Source organism: Schistocerca cancellata, chromosome 3 (assembly GCF_023864275.1).
Source record: "Schistocerca cancellata isolate TAMUIC-IGC-003103 chromosome 3, iqSchCanc2.1, whole genome shotgun sequence".
In the NCBI taxonomy this organism is placed as follows: Eukaryota; Metazoa; Arthropoda; class Insecta; order Orthoptera; family Acrididae; genus Schistocerca; species Schistocerca cancellata.
In genome coordinates, this window is record NC_064628.1 from 560,598,956 (window position 1) to 560,621,615 (window position 22,660).

Here is a 22,660-nt window from a genome sequence, read left to right on the forward strand (position 1 = left end):
GTGTACAGGAGGGTGGCCCAAAGCAGTTTTTGTGCCTGAAAGGCACTCTCAGTTTCTAGTAATAAGGTGCCGTTACGCAACCTGGTACAAGATTTGACAGATCCGGCTATGGCATCTACGCCCTTCTGAATAACGAAAGGGTTGACAGAGGAAAAATCCTTTCCGTCCTCAGATCGAGAAACTACGAGGAACTGTGGGGCAGGCGGTAGTACTTTTGTCACTGTTGGCTGGTCACGTTTCCGTTTTTGGGTCGAAGTCGAGAGAGATGGAGTAGAATCCATTGCGGAGGAATCTCCCATGATTGCCAGCGTCTCCGATGGCGCGCTCCTTCCTTGTGGGGACCCTCTCAGAGGGCACTCCCACCTTAGGTGAATGTTTACACCTCAGGTCACACCTCCCAAGAAACAGACGGAGGGACCAATCGGCATGGTCAGAAGGTATCAGCTCAGGCAATCACCCCTCCCCGGGCCTGGCCTTTACCAGGGGGTACGCGCGTGCCTTACATGTCTACCCAGGGTGGGGACTTACGCGTTACCCCGTCACCGGCTACGTGTGCGAACGCGTGGGTCAGCCTTCAGGCACGCACAGGGAGGAAGGAAGAAGAGGAAAAAGAAGAGAGAGAGGGAGAAAGAGGACAGACTGTCTCAAACGCCAAGGCGGAGACCAGAGAAGGCAAGGAGAAGAAGGCAATGAGAAGGCAAGGAGAAGAAGGCAATGAGAAGGCAAGGAGAAAAAGGGAATGAGAAGGCAAGGAGAAAAAGGCAATGAGAAGGCAAGGAGAAAAAGGCAATGAGAAGGCAAGGAGAACTCAAGGGAAAGAGTAAGGAAGACAGTGAGGTGGAGAAGAGCAAAGAAAGGAACCAACAAAGGAAGGAAGAAACGAGAAGTGAAAAACCAAAAAGACCACGATTATAGGTCGTGGAACCGTCCGTCTCCGGACGCAGGCGCTAACTACCCCCGTGAGGGGGATGGACTCCTTTTAGTCGCCTCCTACGACAGGCAGGAATACCTCGGGCCTATTCTAATCCCCGGACCCGCAGGGGGGAAATTAACAACTATGTATGATACTAATAGTCTTCTCTTGACCAGGAATGCCCTTTTTGCCAATGCTGGTCTGCTTTTGATGTCCTCCTTGCTCGTTTTTTTTTTGTTTTTTTTTGTTTGTTTGGGGTTTAAGGGCGCTCAACTACTGAGGTCATTAGCGCCCAGTCACAAGTGTTATAGCACATAGAATCTAGTAAAACTCAAGGTGGGGGGGGGGGGGCACCAGAAAGTTCTTACAAAGATGCAGATAAAATAAGTGAAAGAGTTAGATGTCTTTGGACAAGCCAGTCAAAGTAATGAAACGAAGAACACGAGCAGCTGCTCGAGCGTCATCAGCTAAAATATCCTGTAAAGTAGATGGCAGAGACAGGACAACACGAGATTGACTAAAACGGGGACACGACAATAAAACATGGCGCACTGTTAATGCCTGACCACAAGGGCACTGCGGGGCTGGGTCACCGGAGAGCAGGTAGCGGTGGCTAAACCGGCAATGCCCAATCCGCAACCTGGTCAGAAGGACCTCTTCTCGCCGAGATGGTCGGGAGGAGGTTGTCCAAGCAGTTGGGAACGGTTTTACTGCCCGGAGCTTGTTTCCTTGAAGTGATGACCACGTATCCCACCACAATGACACAAGCCTCTTACAAACAACCCCACTAACGTCAGATGACGGGACACAATGGGAGGCTGGCCGAGGCAGGAGGACTACAGCCTTGGCTGCAGCATCAGCAGCCTCATTCCCAGGCACTCCTACATGGCCAGGAACCCACAGAAAGCTGACAGGAGAGCCACCATCAGCAAAAGAATGGAGGGACTGCTGGATCCGTTGCACCAAGGTATGGACCGGATATGGAGCTCCAAGGCTCTGAAGAGCACTGAGTGAATCAGTGCAGAGTACATACGATGAATGGCGCTGGCGGCGGGCATACTGAACGGCCTGATGGAGAGCAAAAAGCTCGGCCGTAAAGCTGGAACTCTGGTCGAGGAGCCGGTATTTAAAGGTGACGGCCCCGACGACAAAGGCACAGCCGACACCATCGTCAGTTTTGGAGCCATCAGTGTTAATAAAGGTGTGACTGGCAAGTCACGCACCAAGTTCGACAAACCGTGAGCAATACACTGCAGCCGGAGTACCCTCCTTTGGTAACGAGCTGAGGTTGAGATAAATATGAACTGGAGCCTGGAGCCAAGGTGGTGTCGGGCTCTCACCCTCTCTGAAGGTGGTAGGGAGGGCAAAATCCAATTGTCGAAGCAGGCGACGAAAGCGGACTCCAGGGGCAGCAGGGCAGACACATACAACCCATACTGACGGTCGAGAGAATCAGCGAAGAAGGACTGATAAGAGGGGTGGTCGGGCATTGACAACAGCCGGCAGGCATACCCACAAAGCAGTGCGTCGCGCCGGTAGGTCAATGGTAATTCGGCAGCTTCAGCATAAAGACTCTTGATGGGACTAGTGTAGAAAGCTCCGGTCGCAACCCCCTATGGTGGATGGAGTTGAGACGGCGTAAGAGGGATGGCCGAGCAGACGAGTAGACAAGGCTCCCATAATCCAGCTTTGATCGGACTATGGACCAATACAAGCGAAGCAGGACAGTGCAATCCGCTCCCCAAGATGAACCACTAAGAACTCTGAGGACATTAAGGGAACGTGTACAATGAGCAGCCAAATAAGAGACGTGCGGAGACCAACAAAGTTTCCTGTCCAGTGTGAGCTCTAGAAACTTAGTTGTTTCCACGAATGGGAGAGCAACGGGACCGAGATGTAAGGATGGCGGAAGGAACGCTTTATATCGCCAAAAGTTGATGCAAACCGTCTTCTCTTCAGAGAACCGGAAGCCCTTTTCCCACACTCCATGAGTATAGGCTGTCTAGACAACGCTGAAGGCAGCGCTCCAGGAGGCATGTTCGCTGGGCACTGCAGTACATCGCGAAGTCATCGACAAAAAGAGAGCCTGAGACAGTTGGTGGAATGCAATCCATAATTGGATTGATCGCTATGGCAAAAAGGGCTACGCTCAAGACGGAGCCCTGAGGCACTCCGTTCTCCTGGAGGAAGACGTCGGACAATACGGAACCCACACGTACCCTAAACTTTCGATCTGTTAAAAATGATTCAATAAAAAGGGGCAAGCGACCGCGTAGACCCCACCTGTGCATAGTGCGGAGGATACCTCCTCTCCAACAGGTATCATAAGCCTTCTCCAAATCGAAGAACACGGCGACTGTTTGGCGCTTTCGCAGAAAGTTGTTCATGATGAATGTCAACAAGGTCACAAGGTGGTCAACAGCGGAGCGGCGGCGACGAAAGCCACATTGAACATTGATAAGTAGCCGTCGAGATTCAAGAATCCAAACTAACTGAGCGTTAACCATGCGCTCCATCACCTTACACACACAGCTTGTAAGAGAAATGGGGCGGTAACTAGAAGGAAGGTGTCTATCCTTCCCGGGTTTGGGTATAGGAACAACGACGGCGTCACGCTAACGCATGGGGACTTGACCTTCGGTCCAGACGCGATTGTAGGTACGAAGAAGGAAGCTTTTGCCTGCCGGAGAAAGGTGTGCCAGCATCTGAACGTGAATGGCATCTGGCCCCGGAGCAGAGGACCGGGACAGTGCAAGTGCACGTTCGAGTTCCCGCATAGTAAAGGGGGCTTTATAATTTTCCAGATTCAGCGAGTGGAAGGAAGGTCGCTGAGCCTCTTCTGCCTCTTTCCTGGGAACGAAGGCAGGGTGGTAATGGGCGGAGCTTGAAACCTCCGCGAAAAAGCGGCCGAAGGCGTTGGAGATATCCACAGGATCAACAAGGACCTCATCACCTGAAGTCAGGCCAGGTACCGAGGAGTGGGCCTTAATGCCCGACAGTCGGCGCAGGCTACCCCAGACGACAGAAGAGGGAGTAAAACTGTTAAAGGAGCTGGTGAAAGAGCTGGTGAAAGAGGCCCAACAAGCTTTTTTGCTGTCTTTGATGACTCTACGGCATTGCGCTCGGAAACGTTTGTATCCAATACAATTCGCCAACGTAGGATGGCGGCGAAAGGTGCGTAAAGCACGTCGTCGAGCACGGATAGCGTCTCTACAAGCCTCATTCTACCAGGGGACGGAAACGCGACGTGAAGAAGAGGCAGTACGAGGAATGGAACGTTTGGCAGCATTGATGATAACAGCTGTCAGGTATTCGACCTGACTGTCACAACTGAGAAAATCGTGGTCCGGAAAGGTCGCCAGGGAGGAGTAAAGTCCCCAGTCAGCTTTCGGTATGTTCCAACTTGAAGGACGCGGGGATGGGGTGTGGTGCAGGAGACGAACGACACAGGGGAAGTGGTCGCTCGAATAGGTGTCAGAAAGGACATACCACTCGAACTGATGGGCAAGAGTCGTAGAACAGATCGAGAGGTCCAAGTGGGAGTAGGAATGGGTAGAGTCCGAGAGGAAAGTCGGGGCGCCGGTATTGAGGCAGACAAGATTGAGATGGTTGAAGACATCCGCCAAGAGGGAGCCTCTCTGACAGGATGCAGGAGAGCCCCAAAGGGGATGATGGGCATTGAAGTCGCCAAACAATAAAAACGGCGGAGGAAGCTGAACAATCAGGTGCATCATGTCAGCCCGACTAACTGCAGATGACGATGGAGTGTAGACGGTACAAACAGAAAAAGTAAAGGCAGAAAGAGTAATACAGACAGCTATTGCTTGGAGTGGAATGCTCAATGGGAGGGGATGGTAATAGACATCGTCCCGAACGAGCAACATGACCCCACCATGAGCTGGAATACCGTCCACAGGGGGGAGGTCAGGCCGCTCCGAGGTATAGTGGGTAAAAGCAATACGGTCAGTTGGGTGCAACTTGGTTTCCTGGAGACCAAGGACGAGCGGACAGTGCAGGCAGAGGAGCAGTTGTAATTCCTCCCGATTAGATCGAATACCTCTTATGTTCCAATGTAACAGAGCCATCGCTAGTCAGAAAAGAGGGGGAACGAAACGGGTGAAGAGCTGGTCACCTCGACGGCCGCGGAGGGCCAGGTGTCGAGGGAACAACGCTACAACCGGCGGGAGGCGGATCCTGTTGCATCGAGTCGTCGCCAGCGGCGGCCGCTTTCCCGGGTTGCGTAGGAGGGGCAGCATCATTCACCGACGAGAGGCCAGCTGAGCGACTGGCAGTAGAGCGTCCCGGCGAAACTGAGGATGGCCGGGAGCAGCGACTTACGGATGGACGGTCAGACGAAACGCGCCGGGGTGGAGAGGGGGATAAAGATTTCTTCTTGGAGGCCTTCTTGGAAGGCCGATGAGGCACGGGGATGGTTGGCTGGACCCAAAGAATGTCCTCACACGCGGGGTCCATTTTGGGACGCCTGACCTCGGAAGCCGGGGTCTGGAACGTTTCCCCGATGGATGCCTGAGAAATCGCTTCTCAGGCGGCGGAGGGGGAGGAGGAGGAAGGGTGGCCCCCGGGGCAGAGGGAACAGGGGCTGCGAGGGAGGAGGATTGGGAAGGGAGGGATTTGGGAGGCGGAGGCATAGACCCTGGATGGGGTGAGGAGGTGGAGGGGGGACAGGATAGGGGTGAGGATACTGTGGAAGGAGTGGACACGACTGAGGCAAACAAAGTTGTCAACGTCACAGGATGGAGGTGGTCATACTTCTTCCTGGCCTCAGAATAAGAGAGACGATCCAAAGTTTTTAATTCTTGAAACTTCTCCTTCTGATACGCGGGGCGGTCTAAAGATCTAGGCGAGTGGATGCCAGGACAATTGACGCACCGAGGTGGTGGGGTGCATGTATGTTCCTCACGAAGAGGACGTCCGCATTCGCCACAAAGGGGCTCAGCCTCACACCGTGACGACATGTGCCCAAAGCGCAAACACCAAAAGCAGCGCATAGGAGGTGGGACGTAAGGTCGCACATCGCACCGGTAGCACATCACCTTTACCTTCTCCGGGAGAACGTCCCCCTCGAAGGCGACCATAAAGGCTCCTGTGTCGATACGACGGTCTTTGGGGCCTCGGTGAACTCACCGGACGAAATGCACGCCTCAGCGCTCCAGGTTGGCCCTGAGCTCCTCATCAGATTGCAGCAGGAGGTCCTGATGAAAAATAACCCCTTGCGTCCTATTCAGTGCCAGATGCGGGACAATGGACACTGGGATGTCCCCTAGTCGGTCGCACGCCTGGAGCGCCGTCGACTATGTGGCGGACGCGGTCTTTATAAGAACGGACCCCGAACGCATTTTACTGAGAGCCTCGATTTCCCTGAAGATGTCCTCGATGCGCTGGACAAAGAACATGGGCTTGGAAGTGGCGAACGTCCCCCCATCGGTCCGAGAACAGACTAAATAGCGGGGGAAGTACTTCGCCCCAAGCCGGCGGGCCTGTTCTTCCTCCCAGTGGGTATGGTTACAACGCCGATACAATGCTGAGTGCCAAGGTCTTAGTGCACTGAGGACCAGTGGTACACCACGTAAGGCGTCCTTCCCCAAAAGGCTCGTACTTCTGTAGAATTTTGAAAAATGGAGGTCAAACCCCAAGGGGGACCATCACATGGAAGGCCGAAACGGTTGAAACTCCTTTTAGTCGCCTCTTACGACAGGCAGGAATACCTCGGGCCTATTCTGACTCCGGACCCGCAGGGGGGGGGCCTTTGCAGGATTCGAACCTGCGACCGTAACAGTCGCTCGGTTCCGGACCCAAGCGCCTAGAACTGCTCGTCTACAGCGGCCGGCTGGGCATTTGTACGGGCGCTGATAACCGCGTATTGAGCGCCTCACAAACCAAACATCGTTATCGTCATCCATCTTGGTCTGACCATGATGTAATGAAACTGAAATCCTCCCGTATCACCCGGCCTTTTCCAAGAATACTTCCTCCACTTGTTATTCTTGAACAGAGAACTCGCTATTACTAACTGAAATTTATCACACAAACAATTTTTTCCTTTTCCTCTCTCAATCCTTGTCTCAATCCAATATTCTCCTGTAACCGTTTTTCTACTCCTTCCCGTACAACTGCATTCCAGTCCCCTTTAACTATTAGATTTTCATCTTCCTTTAAGTAATGTTTTACCCTTTCAATATCCTCATAGGCTTTTTCTATCTCTTCATCTTCAGCTTGTGAAGTTGGTATGCATACCTGAACTATCGTTGTCGGTGTTGATTTGCTGTCGATTCTGATGAGAACAACCACATCGCTGTCCACGCTATCCTGTACTATCCTGTGCATGCATATTCATCTCCAAACAGCGACTACCCGCATCCTAATAGACATGCTTACTGTGTTTTTTTCTTGGTCTCCTCAAGCAACTTTCACACCTCACACTTCCCTTAACGCTCAACTGACGTTTCTCTGATGTCTCAGATCGTGTCTTCTCAGCGGATCCCTTCTTTTAGCCCAGTAACGCAAGAAATCCCAACATTAGCTACAAGATCCAGAAAACTATACTTGTCGAATATTTTCCAGTATTGAATATTCAGAGCAGCGTGTGTATAAAAACTCGTCCACTGACAAACCTTGTGCAATAGACTGAGGCGACGAAAGTCACTGAATAGCGATAAGCACGCATGCAAATGGCGATAATATCAGATACACAGGATATGAAAGGGCAGCGCATTGAGGGACCTGCCATTTGTACTCGGGCGATTCATGTGAAAATGTTTCTACGTGATTATGGCCGCACAACGGGAATTAACTGACTTTGAGCGCGGAATGGTAGTTGAAGCTAGACACATGGGACATTCCATTTCCGAGGTCCAAAGTGCCACGAGTGTGCCAAGAATACCAACTTTCATGCATTACCGCTTGCCACAGACAACACAGTGGCCGACAACCATCACTTAATGACAGAGAGCAGCGGCATTTTCGTAAAGATGTCGGTACTAACAGAGAAGCAGTAAGACGTGAAATTACCGCATAAATAAATGTGGAAAATAGGACGAATGTATCCGTTGGGATAGTGCGGCGAAATCTGGCTTTAATGGGCAAAGGCTACAGACGCGAGCGGCTTTGCTAACAGCACGACATCATCTAAGCGCCTATCCTGGGCACTTTGTCATATCGGCTGGACCCCAGACGATTGGGAAACCGTGGTCTGGTGAGATGAGTTCCAGTTTCAGTTGGTAAGAGCTGATGACAGGGATAGAGTGTGGTGCAGACCCCACGAAGCCATGGGCCCAAGTCGTCAACAAGGCACTGTGGAAGCTGCTGGTGCTGGCTCACTAATGGTATGGCTGTGCTCACTTGGGAAGGGCCTTTGGTCCAACTAATCCGACCATTGTCTCAAAATACTTATGTTCGGCTACTTGGAGCGTTCCCAAACAACGATGGATCTTTTATAGACGACGACGGGCCATGTCACCATGCCACAATTGCTTCCGATTGGTCTGAGGAACGTTCTGGACAGTTCTAGCAGAGACTATGCTTCTACCCAGACAGCAGTTACCCAGTAGCATTACAATGATGGGCGTTAATAGTTCAACATTAGGTGACAACATTTGATACATTAATATTACAAATAAATAGAAAGTTCTTACGAATTTGTAATGTAGATAACACAGTACAAAAAATTAGATGGCACTCTGTAGTAAAGGAGACACATTGTCCAGCAATGTCGCTTCTTACACCAACTCAAGCATTCTTAACCATGAGTAAAGAAATGTGTGGCTTTTGGGAGTTACTGAACCTTTGTACCGCATTATATCTAACTCTGTAGGTACAGTCAATGTTCTAGTTGGACTGCTGGTAGAACTTGGAAACTTACTAATGATTCGTCCCGCTGTTTGCGTGCAATTGTCACAAGTATCCTCCTCAATGAAAGACAGTTTCTGTTCGTCACTGAGTGCGACCCGCTGGTGTTAGCTAAGCGGTGGCTCTTCCTTCGCGTTCGCACTTTACGATCACACCACCAACAGTCCACACAGGCAACTTTAAAAGGGATGAAATGTGTAATGAATTTTTACCCAAGTGACATCCAATGAATATTCCACGTCGGAAATCTCTGAGCCCTCCCTACCAACCCATTACGCCTTACAGCTTCTCTACAAGTGACGTAGTACTCCCAACCTGGGTCCATCTCTCGTGACATCTGGTGGTCAGTTCTGCCTTACATACGAGCACCCGGGTACTTTTTATCGAACAGTGTATTTATATCCACAGACCATACATTGTTGTGGCTTATCACCTCGGGTGACAAGCCTGAAGAAGCCAAAAGGACAACAGGGAAAGTGGACACTAAAGCTCCAGGAACTCTATGCCACAGCAACGTTAGAAATGATCACACACATATGGCTGTTGACTACTTTCTGCAGGAAAAATTAGAGAAAAATTGCAGTACTGGCGATCGAAATTACGGTGTCGCCGTCAGTCTCCGCTGCAGCTGACCGCTGCAGACTCGAAATCAGTATGCCTCTGAGTAGCCTCCTTCTTCGTACTAGAAGTTTTGCGCCTAACTTCGCACAGCTACCTTTTGCTTCTGATTCGGAAGCACGTGACTGACAAAAAAACTTATGCTTGGGGCCACCATGAAAACTGCCTATCATGCAGTAGATCTGAGACGACTATACTAATGTGTTGGAATTACAGTTGTAACTCGAAAAGGATCAGTTTGATACGCTGGACGACAAAACTCCACCTCCTACGGTTGCTAACGGTTGCTGCTTATGTAGTTGCTCTTCCAAACAGCATCCAACATCAGCGAACCACTTGCGTTCTAACTTGTGGTTACTGGTGCTTTAGGTACCTGGGCTATGCACGGCTGTGTTAATAAAATACATGGGAATACAAAATAAAAGTTTGTAACGGAACTGAAATGATGGTGGGCTGACAGTAATTTGGAGCCCACGCGTCGGAAACGGGCGCGCTTGTGTGAGACTGCCAGGGAGTGCACCCTGATGCCATCTATTGGCGAAACTGGGAATTAGCGCTACCTGTCAGACAATGCACTAAGCTCTCGGAGTCAAATGTATTCTTTTTATTGGTAATTATAAGTTATTACTGTATAATTTAATGTTGTAAAGCGCTAGTAGTAAATCATTATGACTGATATGAACTCCAGGGTAATAAATATAAATATTCTTAAATTCTAAATGATCTCGGAAAAAAGGTGGTAGGGGAACGCCCCCACTCTTGGTGATACGAGTGTAGCTAGGGGTAGCTGGAGACACAGGGACTGAACAATGGAATGGCCTGGGAAGTGTTGATGTGATCCGACGTGCGTAACTGTGCTCACGAAAAAGTGATTGTGCAACAGAGAAGAGGCGAATATCATCGCCGTTTTTGGAGTGAAACGCGACGAATGGTTGTTGAAGCCACCTCTATGCCACTGGGGCTGATTGTAAGAGTTCTGCGCCCATATTTTATGGCGGACGTGCAGTAGCTTATACGAGTGCTACAGCTCGTAGTTCCAGCCGCCATTAAGGGCATGAGGCGTGAAGAGCTGCGTTAGCCACATGCATCTCACCACCAGCACCGACACATCTACCCAAGGCAAGACTGCTTGCAATTGTTAAGTCGAACTTTGTATACATGTAAAAGGAGAATACCAGTTTTCTTTTATGCAAGTGCAGAGGACAGAATATAGTAATGAGTAAAATTACGACGCATGTTGTTCATTGTAAAGTGTAGTAACCTCAAACATAGTATAGTGAAATCAGACTGAGGCCACCATCGCCTCTTTCATTTACAATTATTTTGGTTGTAGAATACTTTAGCGTATAAGAATGTTGAAAAGATCAATGGTCACACCAGAATGAGTCGCCTATTTATAGTTAATTAAATTTTTCTGAGTAACCTTTCAAGTAAAGTCACTTAAATAATTCTGTATCAATTGTCCAAAGAGTAATATCCAAAATCATTAAATAAGTTGAAGGATAGAATTTTGTTAACCCAAGTTGCTTAAACTGTCTTGGTAGTAATTACCAAGCCAACTCACAGAAACTGAGAGAGTATTTGCTTCGTAGAATCATCTAGAATGATCAGAAATAGTAATATTCAGAATTAAGTTTAAATTCAACTCAAGCCATTTCACTTTGGAACGAGCCAAAAAACTGATTTATTCTTTTGCTCCTTCAGAGCTGGCGACCGTAGTTATAAGTATTTTCAGGAGGATTCGACGGTAAGTCTGCTGCTCTCGTCGTGCTGATAGGATTATCAACTGCTGCTAGCAGTGGTGATTGGATACATAAGCTCACTACCAAGTTAAGTGGGTCAGGTAGGCAGTGTTACCGTGTGAACTGTAGGGCACTGTAGGCCGTGGATCGAACCCGTTCAATCATCACAGCTCTTAGGGAAATAGTCCGGTTAGGAGTGTACTAATCATTAGGTAAATACACTCTTGGAAATTGAAACAAGAACACCGTGAATTCATTGTCCCAGGAAGGGGAAACTTTATTGACACATTCCTGGGGTCAGATACATCACATGATCACACTGACAGAACCACAGGCACATAGACACAGGCAACAGAGCATGCACAATGTCGGCACTAGTACAGTGTATATCCACCTTTCGCAGCAATGCAGGCTGCTATTCTCCCATGGAGACGATCGTAGAGATGCTGGATGTAGTCCTGTGGAACGGCTTGCCATGCCATTTCCACCTGGCGCCTCAGTTGGACCAGCGTTCGTGCTGGACGTGCAGACCGCGTGAGACGACGCTTCATCCAGTCCCAAACATGCTCAATGGGGGACAGATCCGGAGATCTTGCTGGCCAGGGTAGTTGACTTACACCTTCTAGAGCACGTTGGGTGGCACGGGATACATGCGGACGTGCATTGTCCTGTTGGAACAGCAAGTTCCCTTGCCGGTCTAGGAATGGTAGAACGATGGGTTCGATGACGGTTTGGATGTACCGTGCACTATTCAGTGTCCCCTCGACGATCACCAGTGGTGTACGGCCAGTGTAGGAGATCGCTCCCCACACCATGATGCCGGGTGTTGGCCCTGTGTGCCTCGGTCGTATGCAGTCCTTATTGTGGCGCTCACCTGCACGGCGCCAAACACGCATACGACCATCATTGGCACCAAGGCAGAAGCGACTCTCATCGCTGAAGACGACACGTCTCCATTCGTCCCTCCATTCACGCCTGTCGCGACACCACTGGAGGCGGGCTGCACGATGTTGGGGCGTGAGCGGAAGACGGCCTAACGGTGTGCGGGACCGTAGCCCAGCTTCATGGAGACGGTTGCGAATGGTCCTCGCCGATACCCCAGGAGCAACAGTGTCCCTAATTTGCTGGGAAGTGGCGGTGCGGTCCCCTACGGCACTGCGTAGGATCCTACGGTCTTGGCGTGCATCCGTGCGTCGCTGCGGTCCGGTCCCAGGTCGACGGGCACGTGCACCTTCCGCCGACCACTGGCGACAACATCGATGTACTGTGGAGACCTCACGCCCCACGTGTTGAGCAATTCGGCGGTACGTCCACCCGGCCTCCCGCATGCCCACTATACGCCCTCGCTCAAAGTCCGTCAACTGCACATACGGTTCACGTCCACGCTGTCGCGGCATGCTACCAGTGTTAAAGACTGCGATGGAGCTGCGTATGCCACGGCAAACTGGCTGACACTGACGGCGGCGGTGCACAAATGCTGCGCAGCTAGCGCCATTCGACGGCCAACACCGCGGTTCTTGGTGTGTCCGCTGTGCCGTGCGTGTGATCATTGCTTGTACAGCCCTCTCGCAGTGTCCGGAGCAAGTATGGTGGGTCTGACACACCGGTGTCAATGTGTTCTGTTTTCCATTTCCTGGAGTGTACTTGCGAGTAACGGTCAAAAATGTATACGCAAGTGAATTTAGCAAGGTCCACGTAGCACCTAGTTAATGTGGTGCAATGGCGAGGGTAGGAGTGGGGTAAAAGTGAGCTGAGCTTGTGGCAGCTGTGCTGTATTCAAACATTAACAACGTGAATTCACTACTACCTCTTACCATTAGGACTGAGCTATTTACAGTTAAAATACGTAGCAGTAAGCGCAAAGGCGTGACAGCTACAAGTCCGTATTGGTTTTATACATACGGAATTAGGAAGCGGGTCATTCCGTCAGTGGAGGGGGTTAAAACAACCGAGTCAGTTGAGAACATACCCCATTTACTGATGGAAAGATTCGGCGGTTCGGTCGCAAGTTACAAGAATTATTTAATAACAAGTGTTCTAGTCTTACATCTGTAACTGATACAGATGACAGAGAATTAGGCTGAATAATGTTTATTCAAGAAAGGGCATCTCAAATATAGGGGAGGTAGTCATATGGTATTCAATAAAATACAGATAGAAAATATCCGTAGCAATTGCATTAAAATTACATTGAGAGCGTTACTAGAATGATAGAAGAAACCGCAAACTAAATATTCGTCAAAGCCTCATGAAAAGTAGATCTATTTCATGATCGCAGTACACGAAATATTCATTAGCACAAAAAAGTTCAAGAGTTCAACATGATGATTCACAAACTGAAACCCGTGATACCAAGAATAGTAATTCATACTCCACTTGTCTCAGTTCCATAGTACAAATTGAAAATGTTACAGTCCTACATAGGAGCATGTTTAAACCCCTCGAACTATAGGTCTCTTCAGAATTTAAAGTATGGCAGCAGCTGTTCACACTCGTAATCAATCGCCAAACGAAAGAATACCAGTTGTTACCCTGTCCCCTTCAATCACATCTGTAAAACGTGTCTAGTATCTCTCCCGTGAGCTCTTCATTCGAAAAGTCCAGTGCTTCCCTTGACTTCGATAGTTTTCCCCTACTGTGTTTTGCTATCGGCTGAAGATGTTATCCACGAAAAATACATGTTCTTAAGTTCTACGGTCATGATTAATTTCAACTTGAACCCTTCTGGACTAAAGCAGTATATTCACAACAACATTTAAACAAAGAAATGTTACATGCGGCTGACCACTTGTTAAGTTACCAAGACTGTTTATTATCAACTGCAGTTAATATTTATATACAGTTACTGATATAAACTCTTCATTAAATGAATACGCAAGTGTAACAAAGTATGTGGTATTCATGCTGTATTCGTTTGCTGTGGGATTGTGGAGGAAATGATGTTCTGCTAAACATTTTCATAAGGAAAAGATATAAAAAGCAATGAATCAGGAAACGAAATAGATACAGATACATAGCTTGCAGAAATGATACCTAAAGTGCAGTGCTATCATCTGAGCTGTTGCATGTGTACGTCTCATGAAAGATTTAAACGTTAATTCAAAGGGTCATTGTGAAAATATATATTTATTGCGAAATGTTAACTTCTGTAGTTTAAAGATATTGAAAATATTGTTCTGACATTGGATGTACCTCATTTTTCTAATATCGCAGATGTATTCAGATTTGCTTGAATACTTGACTGTAAATTATTGATTCTCAAAGAGCTGTAAGAAGCCATAATTCAACTTGTCTGACACTCCGGCATTTCTAGGAGCATTGTCCTTCGTCAAAATCCCCCATGCCAGGATTCATCCACATTCGACTCTTTGCTGACGCCCTTGCACCTGGCTCGCCTGCAGCAGCCATTGCTGCCCATCTGACCATAATACACTCTAGGCAATGGGTCCGCACAGCTTCACGAAGTAATTCACCTGACCTACTAGTTCTAGGTGCCCGATTATCACGCCTATTTATGCATGGCTTACAGAGGGCGTTATCTTGCTGAGATGTAAGCCTAAGATGGGTTGCCATAATAGGAAACATACAGATCGTAGAATATCATTGACGTATTGCTGTACTGTGAGTGTGTCGTGGATGATAACCAAATGAGTCCTGCTATGAAACAACATGGCATCTCCGGTAATCTGTCCTAATTGTGGGGCGCTATGGCGGGCGATAATCAGGTTGATATCCCACCTCTTTCTGTGTGGCGTCAGCAGACACGCCTTCGCTGGTCATCAGAACTCAGTTCGAAGCGAGACTATAGATAAAAAAAAATTGTATCAGTCAATAAGATTCCAGGCCGAAGACATTTCTCGAGACGTCATGGACAGTGGTCGGATACCAACCTGACTATCACCCGCCATTCATACCGACAACCAAGACTGATCGTCTGCGGTGGCACTTCATTTCGTAGCAGGAACGCTGCGCTTGTCTTCTGTGGCACATTTACTTCATAGCAGTACGTCTAGGGTATTCTACGTACCACTTTGTTGCCCCTCATGGCAAGCTATCCTAGGCTTACATTTCAGCCAGATAATGTTCATTCGCACACGGTGAGTTTCTGCTGCTTGCCTTCGTGCTTGCCAGACCCTACCTTGACCAGCAAGATCGCCAAATCTCTTACCAGTTGAGAGCGTTTTGAGAATTACGAGCAGTGCCTTTTAACCAGCTCACGTTTTTGACAGTCTAACGTGCAAATTGGAGACAATTTGCCGTCATATCCCTCAAGAGAGCGTCCATAAATCAATGCTCAGCCGTGCAACTGCTTCAATAAGGGCCAGAGGTGGACCAACGCGTTACTGTCATGCTCAGTTTGGGAAGTGTTCTCTCTTAAATAAATCAAAATATTCCTGGCCTTGAAATCATTTATTTGTCAGTACATGTGCATCACTTCCATCGATTTTCGTCCCATTCAGATAATTTCTTTTGTCTAAGTGTGTATATGTATAAGATGCAAGTCCAGTTTCTCCCCTATCGAGTGTGTGAGATGCCACGAAGCATGTCAGCAGACTCCTACCCCACTCACCAATTTGTAGGGTCTCTGCCGTCAGATGTAAGCAGAATGCGACGGAGTATCGCAGTATTATATCCGAGGTCTATACAACTCCACGCTTCATGTCTTGATTCTTGTATTCACAACCAGAGAGGTCAACACCTTATCAGCACATACGTTCATGTCCATGTAATACGATCATGTTGGTCCTTCCAAGTTGAAAGTGTAATCAAATCATAAATTTGATATCATCTACTTGCATGCCAACAATGGTCACAATCCGCCTTGTCCTTCTGGGTGCAGCTCTATCTACGGTGATGAGTGTATTTACGTTTCGCAGTATATGGACATAACCGACAAAGCACCACCGGTGGAGGGTTGGAACCAAAGGAACCCTCTGTTTAAGTCAACTTCGAATGATAATGATCTGAAAATCTGTCAGAATGGTATGGGAAGAGAGCACGTATTGTGCCAGGATATACATAACACATTTTTACTCCTTTCCTAGTAGAAAAAATGAAGATGTGAAAGCCGTGTGTGTGTGTGTGTGTGTGTGTGTGTGTGTGTGTGTGTGTGTGTGTGTGTAAGTAACTGGTCGTCTATGCGAAAGACTAAAGTTGATCACTTTCTCGACACGTTAGCAGTATTCTGGGTTGAATGTGAACAAAACCAAACATTTTCTGTTTGTCATTTTTATTTATTTCAGGAGTTGGACACGGGGGAGAGTTATCAATGATCTTCTATCAAAAGAATCAAGACTATAACTTTGATCCTGAATCAGAAGAAGAGAAAGTGCGCAGAAATATGTTGCGTCTCTGGACGAATTTCGCAAAATATGGGTATGTGTTTTTGCTACTTTAAATTTGGAAAACTGATAATGCCCGTTTTCGGTAAGAGAGTACAGATTTACTGCAGTGAAGTCACTAGAAATTGTATACTGGCAGAGTACGAGAAGACAGCTGCAGGTGAAACTAAGAGCATTAACAAACTGTACCCATTAAGACTCCAAATCATAGCAGTAAGCATGCCCCCTAGTGCTGCATTTAGCCTTTTGGATAGGATGGCAGTATTTCAAACAAGGAGACAACTGCAATACTGGCTCCACTCAGTTCTCAACAGACTTAAACAGAATAGTATGTTAAGAAAGTTGGACTGGAAAGTCGGAATTATGTGTAGGGTAAGCCTAAGCAATATTGATAACTATGTGGCAAACGAAGGAGAAAGCGACATATACCGCCACTTAACTTAAAACGCCTCTTGATATGATGTTCTGCAGAGAAACGCTTTAAATACTTTTAAACTGGTCCTCCTGTCGACATTATTTCCCGGGCACAGTCTTGAAGTGACGGATGTCGTATTTCATACTTGTTTCGTTGTCTCTCTTCCATATACAGTAATTCTGACAGCTGCTTGCATGGAGGGATAGATTCTGTATTTTGTACGGAATGCGGAAGAGTGAATTTATAGACGTCAACTGCTCGCGAATTCGTAAGCTTACGATGCAGAACCACAAAGGATTTGATCACCTCTAGAAACACCTGCTCGTTCATGTTTTGTCTTACCCTCCATGATGAATACAAAGGAGACAACTAATGAACCGGTATTCTTATCCATATACCTGAAATAAGTTAAGAATACACTTCTAGTTGAAAATAAATGATATTCAGAACCATTCTTGACTCGGTAGCAAGCCGGGGAAGAAAGGGGAAAAACTGGTTAAACAGTACTAAAGATGCGGAAATGAGGAAATGCTAAGAGCAACACACACTGCTAAGAATTAGAAATGACGTATTAAATAATTATGCTCTGGGAAAAAAAAAATCTAGTGGCATCATCGTAAGGAACAGTCAAATGCAAACGCCTTTGTGGAGCTGAATTAAAGTTTGGATCAGTAACATAAACGCAGATGAGGAACAATGTAATAAAAGCACCAGACGTCCAGCTCTAAATAATCAATTTAAAAGGTAACTAGACAGGTACACCAGCAAATAAAATCTTTTGATGAGTTAGAAGTGGAACTGTCACATTATAAACCAGCTGATTCTAGAGTATCCGAGAATTCCAGTGTTTAATAACAGCATCAGACGTTACTGGGAATAGAGAACATCGCTCGGGTATCAGTCGGAACAGGAAACTTGGTGCAGCACGAAGTCAACATTTACACGATTTTATCCCACTTAATACATTGCACTGGTACAGACCGACTACAGTCGGTCACTACGTTAAAATGCATCAAGATAAAACTTTTTGTTGGGTTGCCATGTTTGATTTTGGCGCGACGGTAATCCACAAATCGTTCGAACTGACAATAGAATCACAGTCTAATACATACAGTCGCGACACTCACTGGTGAGAAATCCATTACTGTCTGATAGCTGACGCTACGGTTGCGATTCCAGCGGTCAGTTAGGGCAACGTCTGTTAGTGTCATATACATAATAAGAATAATATTTTATTTTCTAACCTTTTTGTACGCCATTTACGATATGATTGTTTTATATTTGATTCGAAAGCTGGAATGTATTTAAATTCTAACGTAAATAGTTGTGAACAATATGAAGAAACGAAGTAAAATAACAATGAGACAAAACAGGTTTGCAGTACGCTTGACCATTACGCTACGCCGTTAACCACGAACAGAACGCTGAATAAGTAAATAGTGCTATCGGAAAAAAATTTCGAGAGCATTTTCTCCTTTCCTAAGGCCTACTCAGGCGAAATATTTAAGGCACGTGATGTGGAGACCCACCTCCTCCTACACACGCTATTTGGGCGAAATCGGCGTGTCCCGATTGGCGACCTCTCCTTGTGAGGCGCAGTGGTAGTTGAGAGTCCTGTCTCACAGAAAATGTCTCAGATTATTAGGAACATCTAGTGGAACGCAGCAGTCTCTACTCGATATGATCACCAGTGGGCGGTCCCTGCCAGTTATGATATATCTGGAGAAACTTCTGGAGTCACATCCTCACTAAATTGAGACCTTTACAGAATACACGGTATTAGCGTAACATGCTCTGAAAGTCACCAGTTTTTTGTGCAGTGTTCTTGTAATACTTAATATTAGAGAAATACAAGCGCATGACTAGATACTTTACTTGCACTTGCTTCAATTTGTTATTGATAATTATCTTTTGATAAGAATTTTCAACAAGAAATTTAGTGCTGCTCTTTACATTTATTTCCTAATATCTCTAGAAAAATATAAAGGAATATGCGTGTCTCAACAGGAACCCAACCCCTGAGGCTGATCCTGTGATTTGGGAACCGTACGACCAGAGCAGCCGCAGCTACCTGCTGATGCAGGCCAACTTTACACTCGCACACGACAGGCTTGGCGAGCGCCTGGGATTCTGGAGAGAGAACGTGCCACTGCTGCCATTTCCCGACACACAGTGATAGATACACCATAAGAGGTACTAGCACAGCATGGGCAAAATACATTTTTGTGAAACTTCTGATAATTATGTGGGAATATTCTTGCTAGAATATTGGAACACTGGTAGACTACCGTCTCCAGAAGAATTATACCAAAATTTTGAAAATATCGAAAGAATGAAGGAAATACAATATTGACCATGTGTTATTACTTATGCCTACGTTAATCCTACAGGCACTTACCTTTCGAGAGGTAAGTAAATACGATTTCTGTTTCTTGTTACAGATACGCACAATCAAAGGAGGAAACGAAAAACAGCAGATTACAGCTGAGTACTGAGTGTCAGCAAAGAACTCACCCAAGAATTTGAGCCAGATACCTGTTCTGCATATCTGCTAAACCATTGTGAAATGCATCACGTAAAACAGATCGCCAATGCGCTTTCAGACGTCAATTCAACACATAAATATCGAGAAACTTATGTGGACATTGGAAGTGCAGCGGATAATTACAAACTGCAATAATGCATGGAATACAATAATGTATATTGTACAACGGATTTTTTCAGTAATCCTTTCTTTCAGTACAGAGAATTTTGAATACAAATATTATGCACTAATTCACTGTGTCACTTATTATTTACTCATACACGAAAATCCTGAGAAACAGTGATTTCTTGACAGATGTGAAAGCCGATGACGTAAGTTAATTGAGAAGTAATTTAAAATACAACCTACGTAGTAACTTTGGAAGTGACACGCACTGTCTCTGTACCTGCAGGCGATGGACCACCCCTCAGCAATCCTCACTGGAATACTTAGGAAGCGGATTGAAGCTACTTTTCAAAACCATAGTATGTAATGCAAATTATAGTGTAAAATGTATTACAAAAATCATGTAAGTTCTTCTTGGCATTCAGTAGCTACTAATGTCAATCACCAGTGGCACTTGTAGCTCATGAACATCCGATATGGTGAATATAAAAATGGTGAAGAAAAAGTGTGTTAAATTTAGTTTATAGTTCTGGAACATCCATTGTGGCATAAAAGGCAGATTAATACTCTCATATCCGCCAGTCATTTATATTTCCTTCCGCAACGTGTTTCCAGGACGACTTAAACCTTCGTCATTAGTTTTCATCATTTCTTTTCCTCTATGTAGCATCTGGTCTATTTCACTATTCAGTTTCGACATTTCCCAGCGAACGGCACACTGCAGATCGTTATAGTGGTTTGGTTTACTAAATGAGTACCAACTGCAGGAAATGATCTCTGAGAAGACAACGAGCAAGAAAGGTCGTACATGTTTAAAACCGCAAATGCTTCCCCACATAAAGATGGATAGGTGGACATCAAAGATGTCGACACTGTTGGTTTCAGTGATTAAACACACACTTCAGAACACAACAGGTAAGTGGGGATGTTCTGTTTTTACTAGTGTTTTATCTCAACAGTCAAGGGGACAGTAATATTTTCGACAACTGCCACTACCGATATCACTTACAACACGTACAAGACTTATTACCTATGTACCTGTCTCTGGAGCAAACAGTAGCACACACGTCACGCATGCCCTTTTCACTGTGGTGCTAAAACCCCAGTACAGGGAGAGCATTGCTGTTTGACTTATGTGAGTAGACCGGCTATTTTCTTTCTGGCACACTTTAATTAATGGAACATTTAAACAAATTGTCTGCAAGGATCCCCCTCCAAGGTAAAGGTGAAGACGAATGTTGGCAACAAGTTTACACACTATGACATCACAAGATGGCGGAGGAAAAAGATGGAAGTTCCTAGATGGTGGACTACAACAGTGTGTGACAGAATGTGGCTGGCTATGACATCACAAGATGGCAGACTGTGCTAGCCTGTGGAATCACAAGATGGCAGACTATGATGTCAGATAGTTCATGGTGCTGTAATTGCTTACCAGCTGAGACATTTTTTCTGTTTGGTGTAGAGGAAGAAACATCAAATATCAGCAGAGATCAGCTACCACCACTCGCAGAATAATAAGAATACTGTCATATGGAATTATTATTATTATTACCAACCATTTCTTCTCAATATTCATTGTGTACGAGTACTTAAGGTTTTTCTTCTTTTCAGCAGCAGAACAGCCTTCTGATACAGCACTAGCCTAATGCTGGAGCAGGGCACACATCTATTCCAGTATCTATTGGCTGCCCCACCCATCGAGCCACAGCAGTTATTATACAGGTTGCAAGATATATCTGATCAAGACACTTGAGCTACAAGTAATTGGTGCTACTCCGTGCCACAACATATAATTTGACTGTCTGCAGATAAAAGCATGTAAATGTAGGCATAAGGGCAGAGTTCCCTCCTACCTGCGGTCAGCTGCAAATTAAATCGGCGACAGTGTTGTAGTGAGAGTTGGTCAAAGCCAGTGCAGGGAGATCTTTCAGTCTACAACTTTATCCTAAGAATGCGAGAATACTCTGACTTCCATCCACATAGGAAAAGATGGGCAATCGTAATCATAAATTACACACTGTGATAGAAGTGTTAGAAATATGTAGATAACCTAATTGCTATCTCGCATACTTTGGTGTATACGTTGGAGAATTAATCATGAGTGGACATACTGCACAGTCATCTATCTACGTTGCCCGTCTGCTATTTAGTAGTAGATAACCTAATTGCTGTCTGGTATACTTTGGTATATATGTTCGAGAATTAATCACGAATGGACATACAGCACGGTCACCTATCTATATTCGCCGTCTGCTCTTTGGTAGTGGATTGGTGGTTTAGCTATGATACAGAAATTGGGAAGCATGTTGGTGTGTAATTGGAGGGTGTTGAAATTACGGAAAACACTGTAAAACTTAAAATGCTCGCACTATCAACTGTGGCGCTTATTAAAGTACAGTGTTTCATATCAAAGGTGTCTTTTCTATCGCATCCATACACTGGTACACTGTTGATTACCATATAATGATTGACACTATTTGTTTGAGATTTAGAGAGTCTTGGTGGAAGCAACACCTTCCAGGGATAGCTAGCACTGAAACAGTGACCATGTGCATGGTTGCAATATAAGGAGTCAATGCTCTTGGTCTCTTTGAAATGGAACACCTAGACCTGTGCCAGCCCTCACTAGGAATGATGAGCTTAAATGTGAAAGTCAATCTTTGTCCAAATGTTTACAAACTCTCCACAATGATGCAAACTCTTACAGTTTCCATAGGTGGCTCCGTTTTCCACATTTTTGCCAATGAGAAACACTGTCTATGTCTTATTTCAACTATATGGTGTGTTTTGGAGCAGCACAATTTACACCATACGATGGCCAGCTTTCTGTGAGAGCCAATGGATGAAAATGTGTTAATGTCGGTTTAGCACCTGACACAGACGTCAAAGTCATGGTGGAAAATAAAAATGTATGGCGGTGTACAAAACTGTAGTCATACACTGCTTCGATGTGTTTCAGCATAAAAAAAACACTATCAAACTGCTTATGAAAGAACAACACAAGGAAGCTCTCTTAATTGATCGTCTGTGAAATACGGTCCTCTTACAGTACAGGTGATGAAATTTTTGCACTGGGCTGTGCAAGCGACTTTGGTCACCTGCTCCAGTGGA

The 22,660-nt window shown here is 46.1% G+C and overlaps 1 protein-coding gene across 4 annotated transcripts in view; it reads left to right on the forward strand.

The window, feature by feature from the left end:
* The window catches only part of LOC126176801 (acetylcholinesterase-like), a 239,290-nt gene that overhangs the window by 52,926 nt on the left and 163,704 nt on the right, over nucleotides 1-22,660 (forward strand). Inside the window, exons 9-11 of one of the 4 annotated variants that reach the window (XM_049923978.1) lie at nucleotides 16,383-16,515; nucleotides 18,904-19,089; nucleotides 19,338-19,635. The exons of 2 other annotated variants lie outside the window; for them this stretch is intronic. In XM_049923978.1, the coding sequence (XP_049779935.1) occupies nucleotides 16,383-16,515; nucleotides 18,904-19,072 (302 nt within the window). In that variant the 3' untranslated portion in view covers nucleotides 19,073-19,089; nucleotides 19,338-19,635. Of the gene's footprint in view, nucleotides 1-16,382; nucleotides 16,516-18,903; nucleotides 19,090-19,337; nucleotides 19,636-22,660 lie in introns of those variants that run through there. One more of the 4 variants, XM_049923979.1, reaches the window with a different exon arrangement.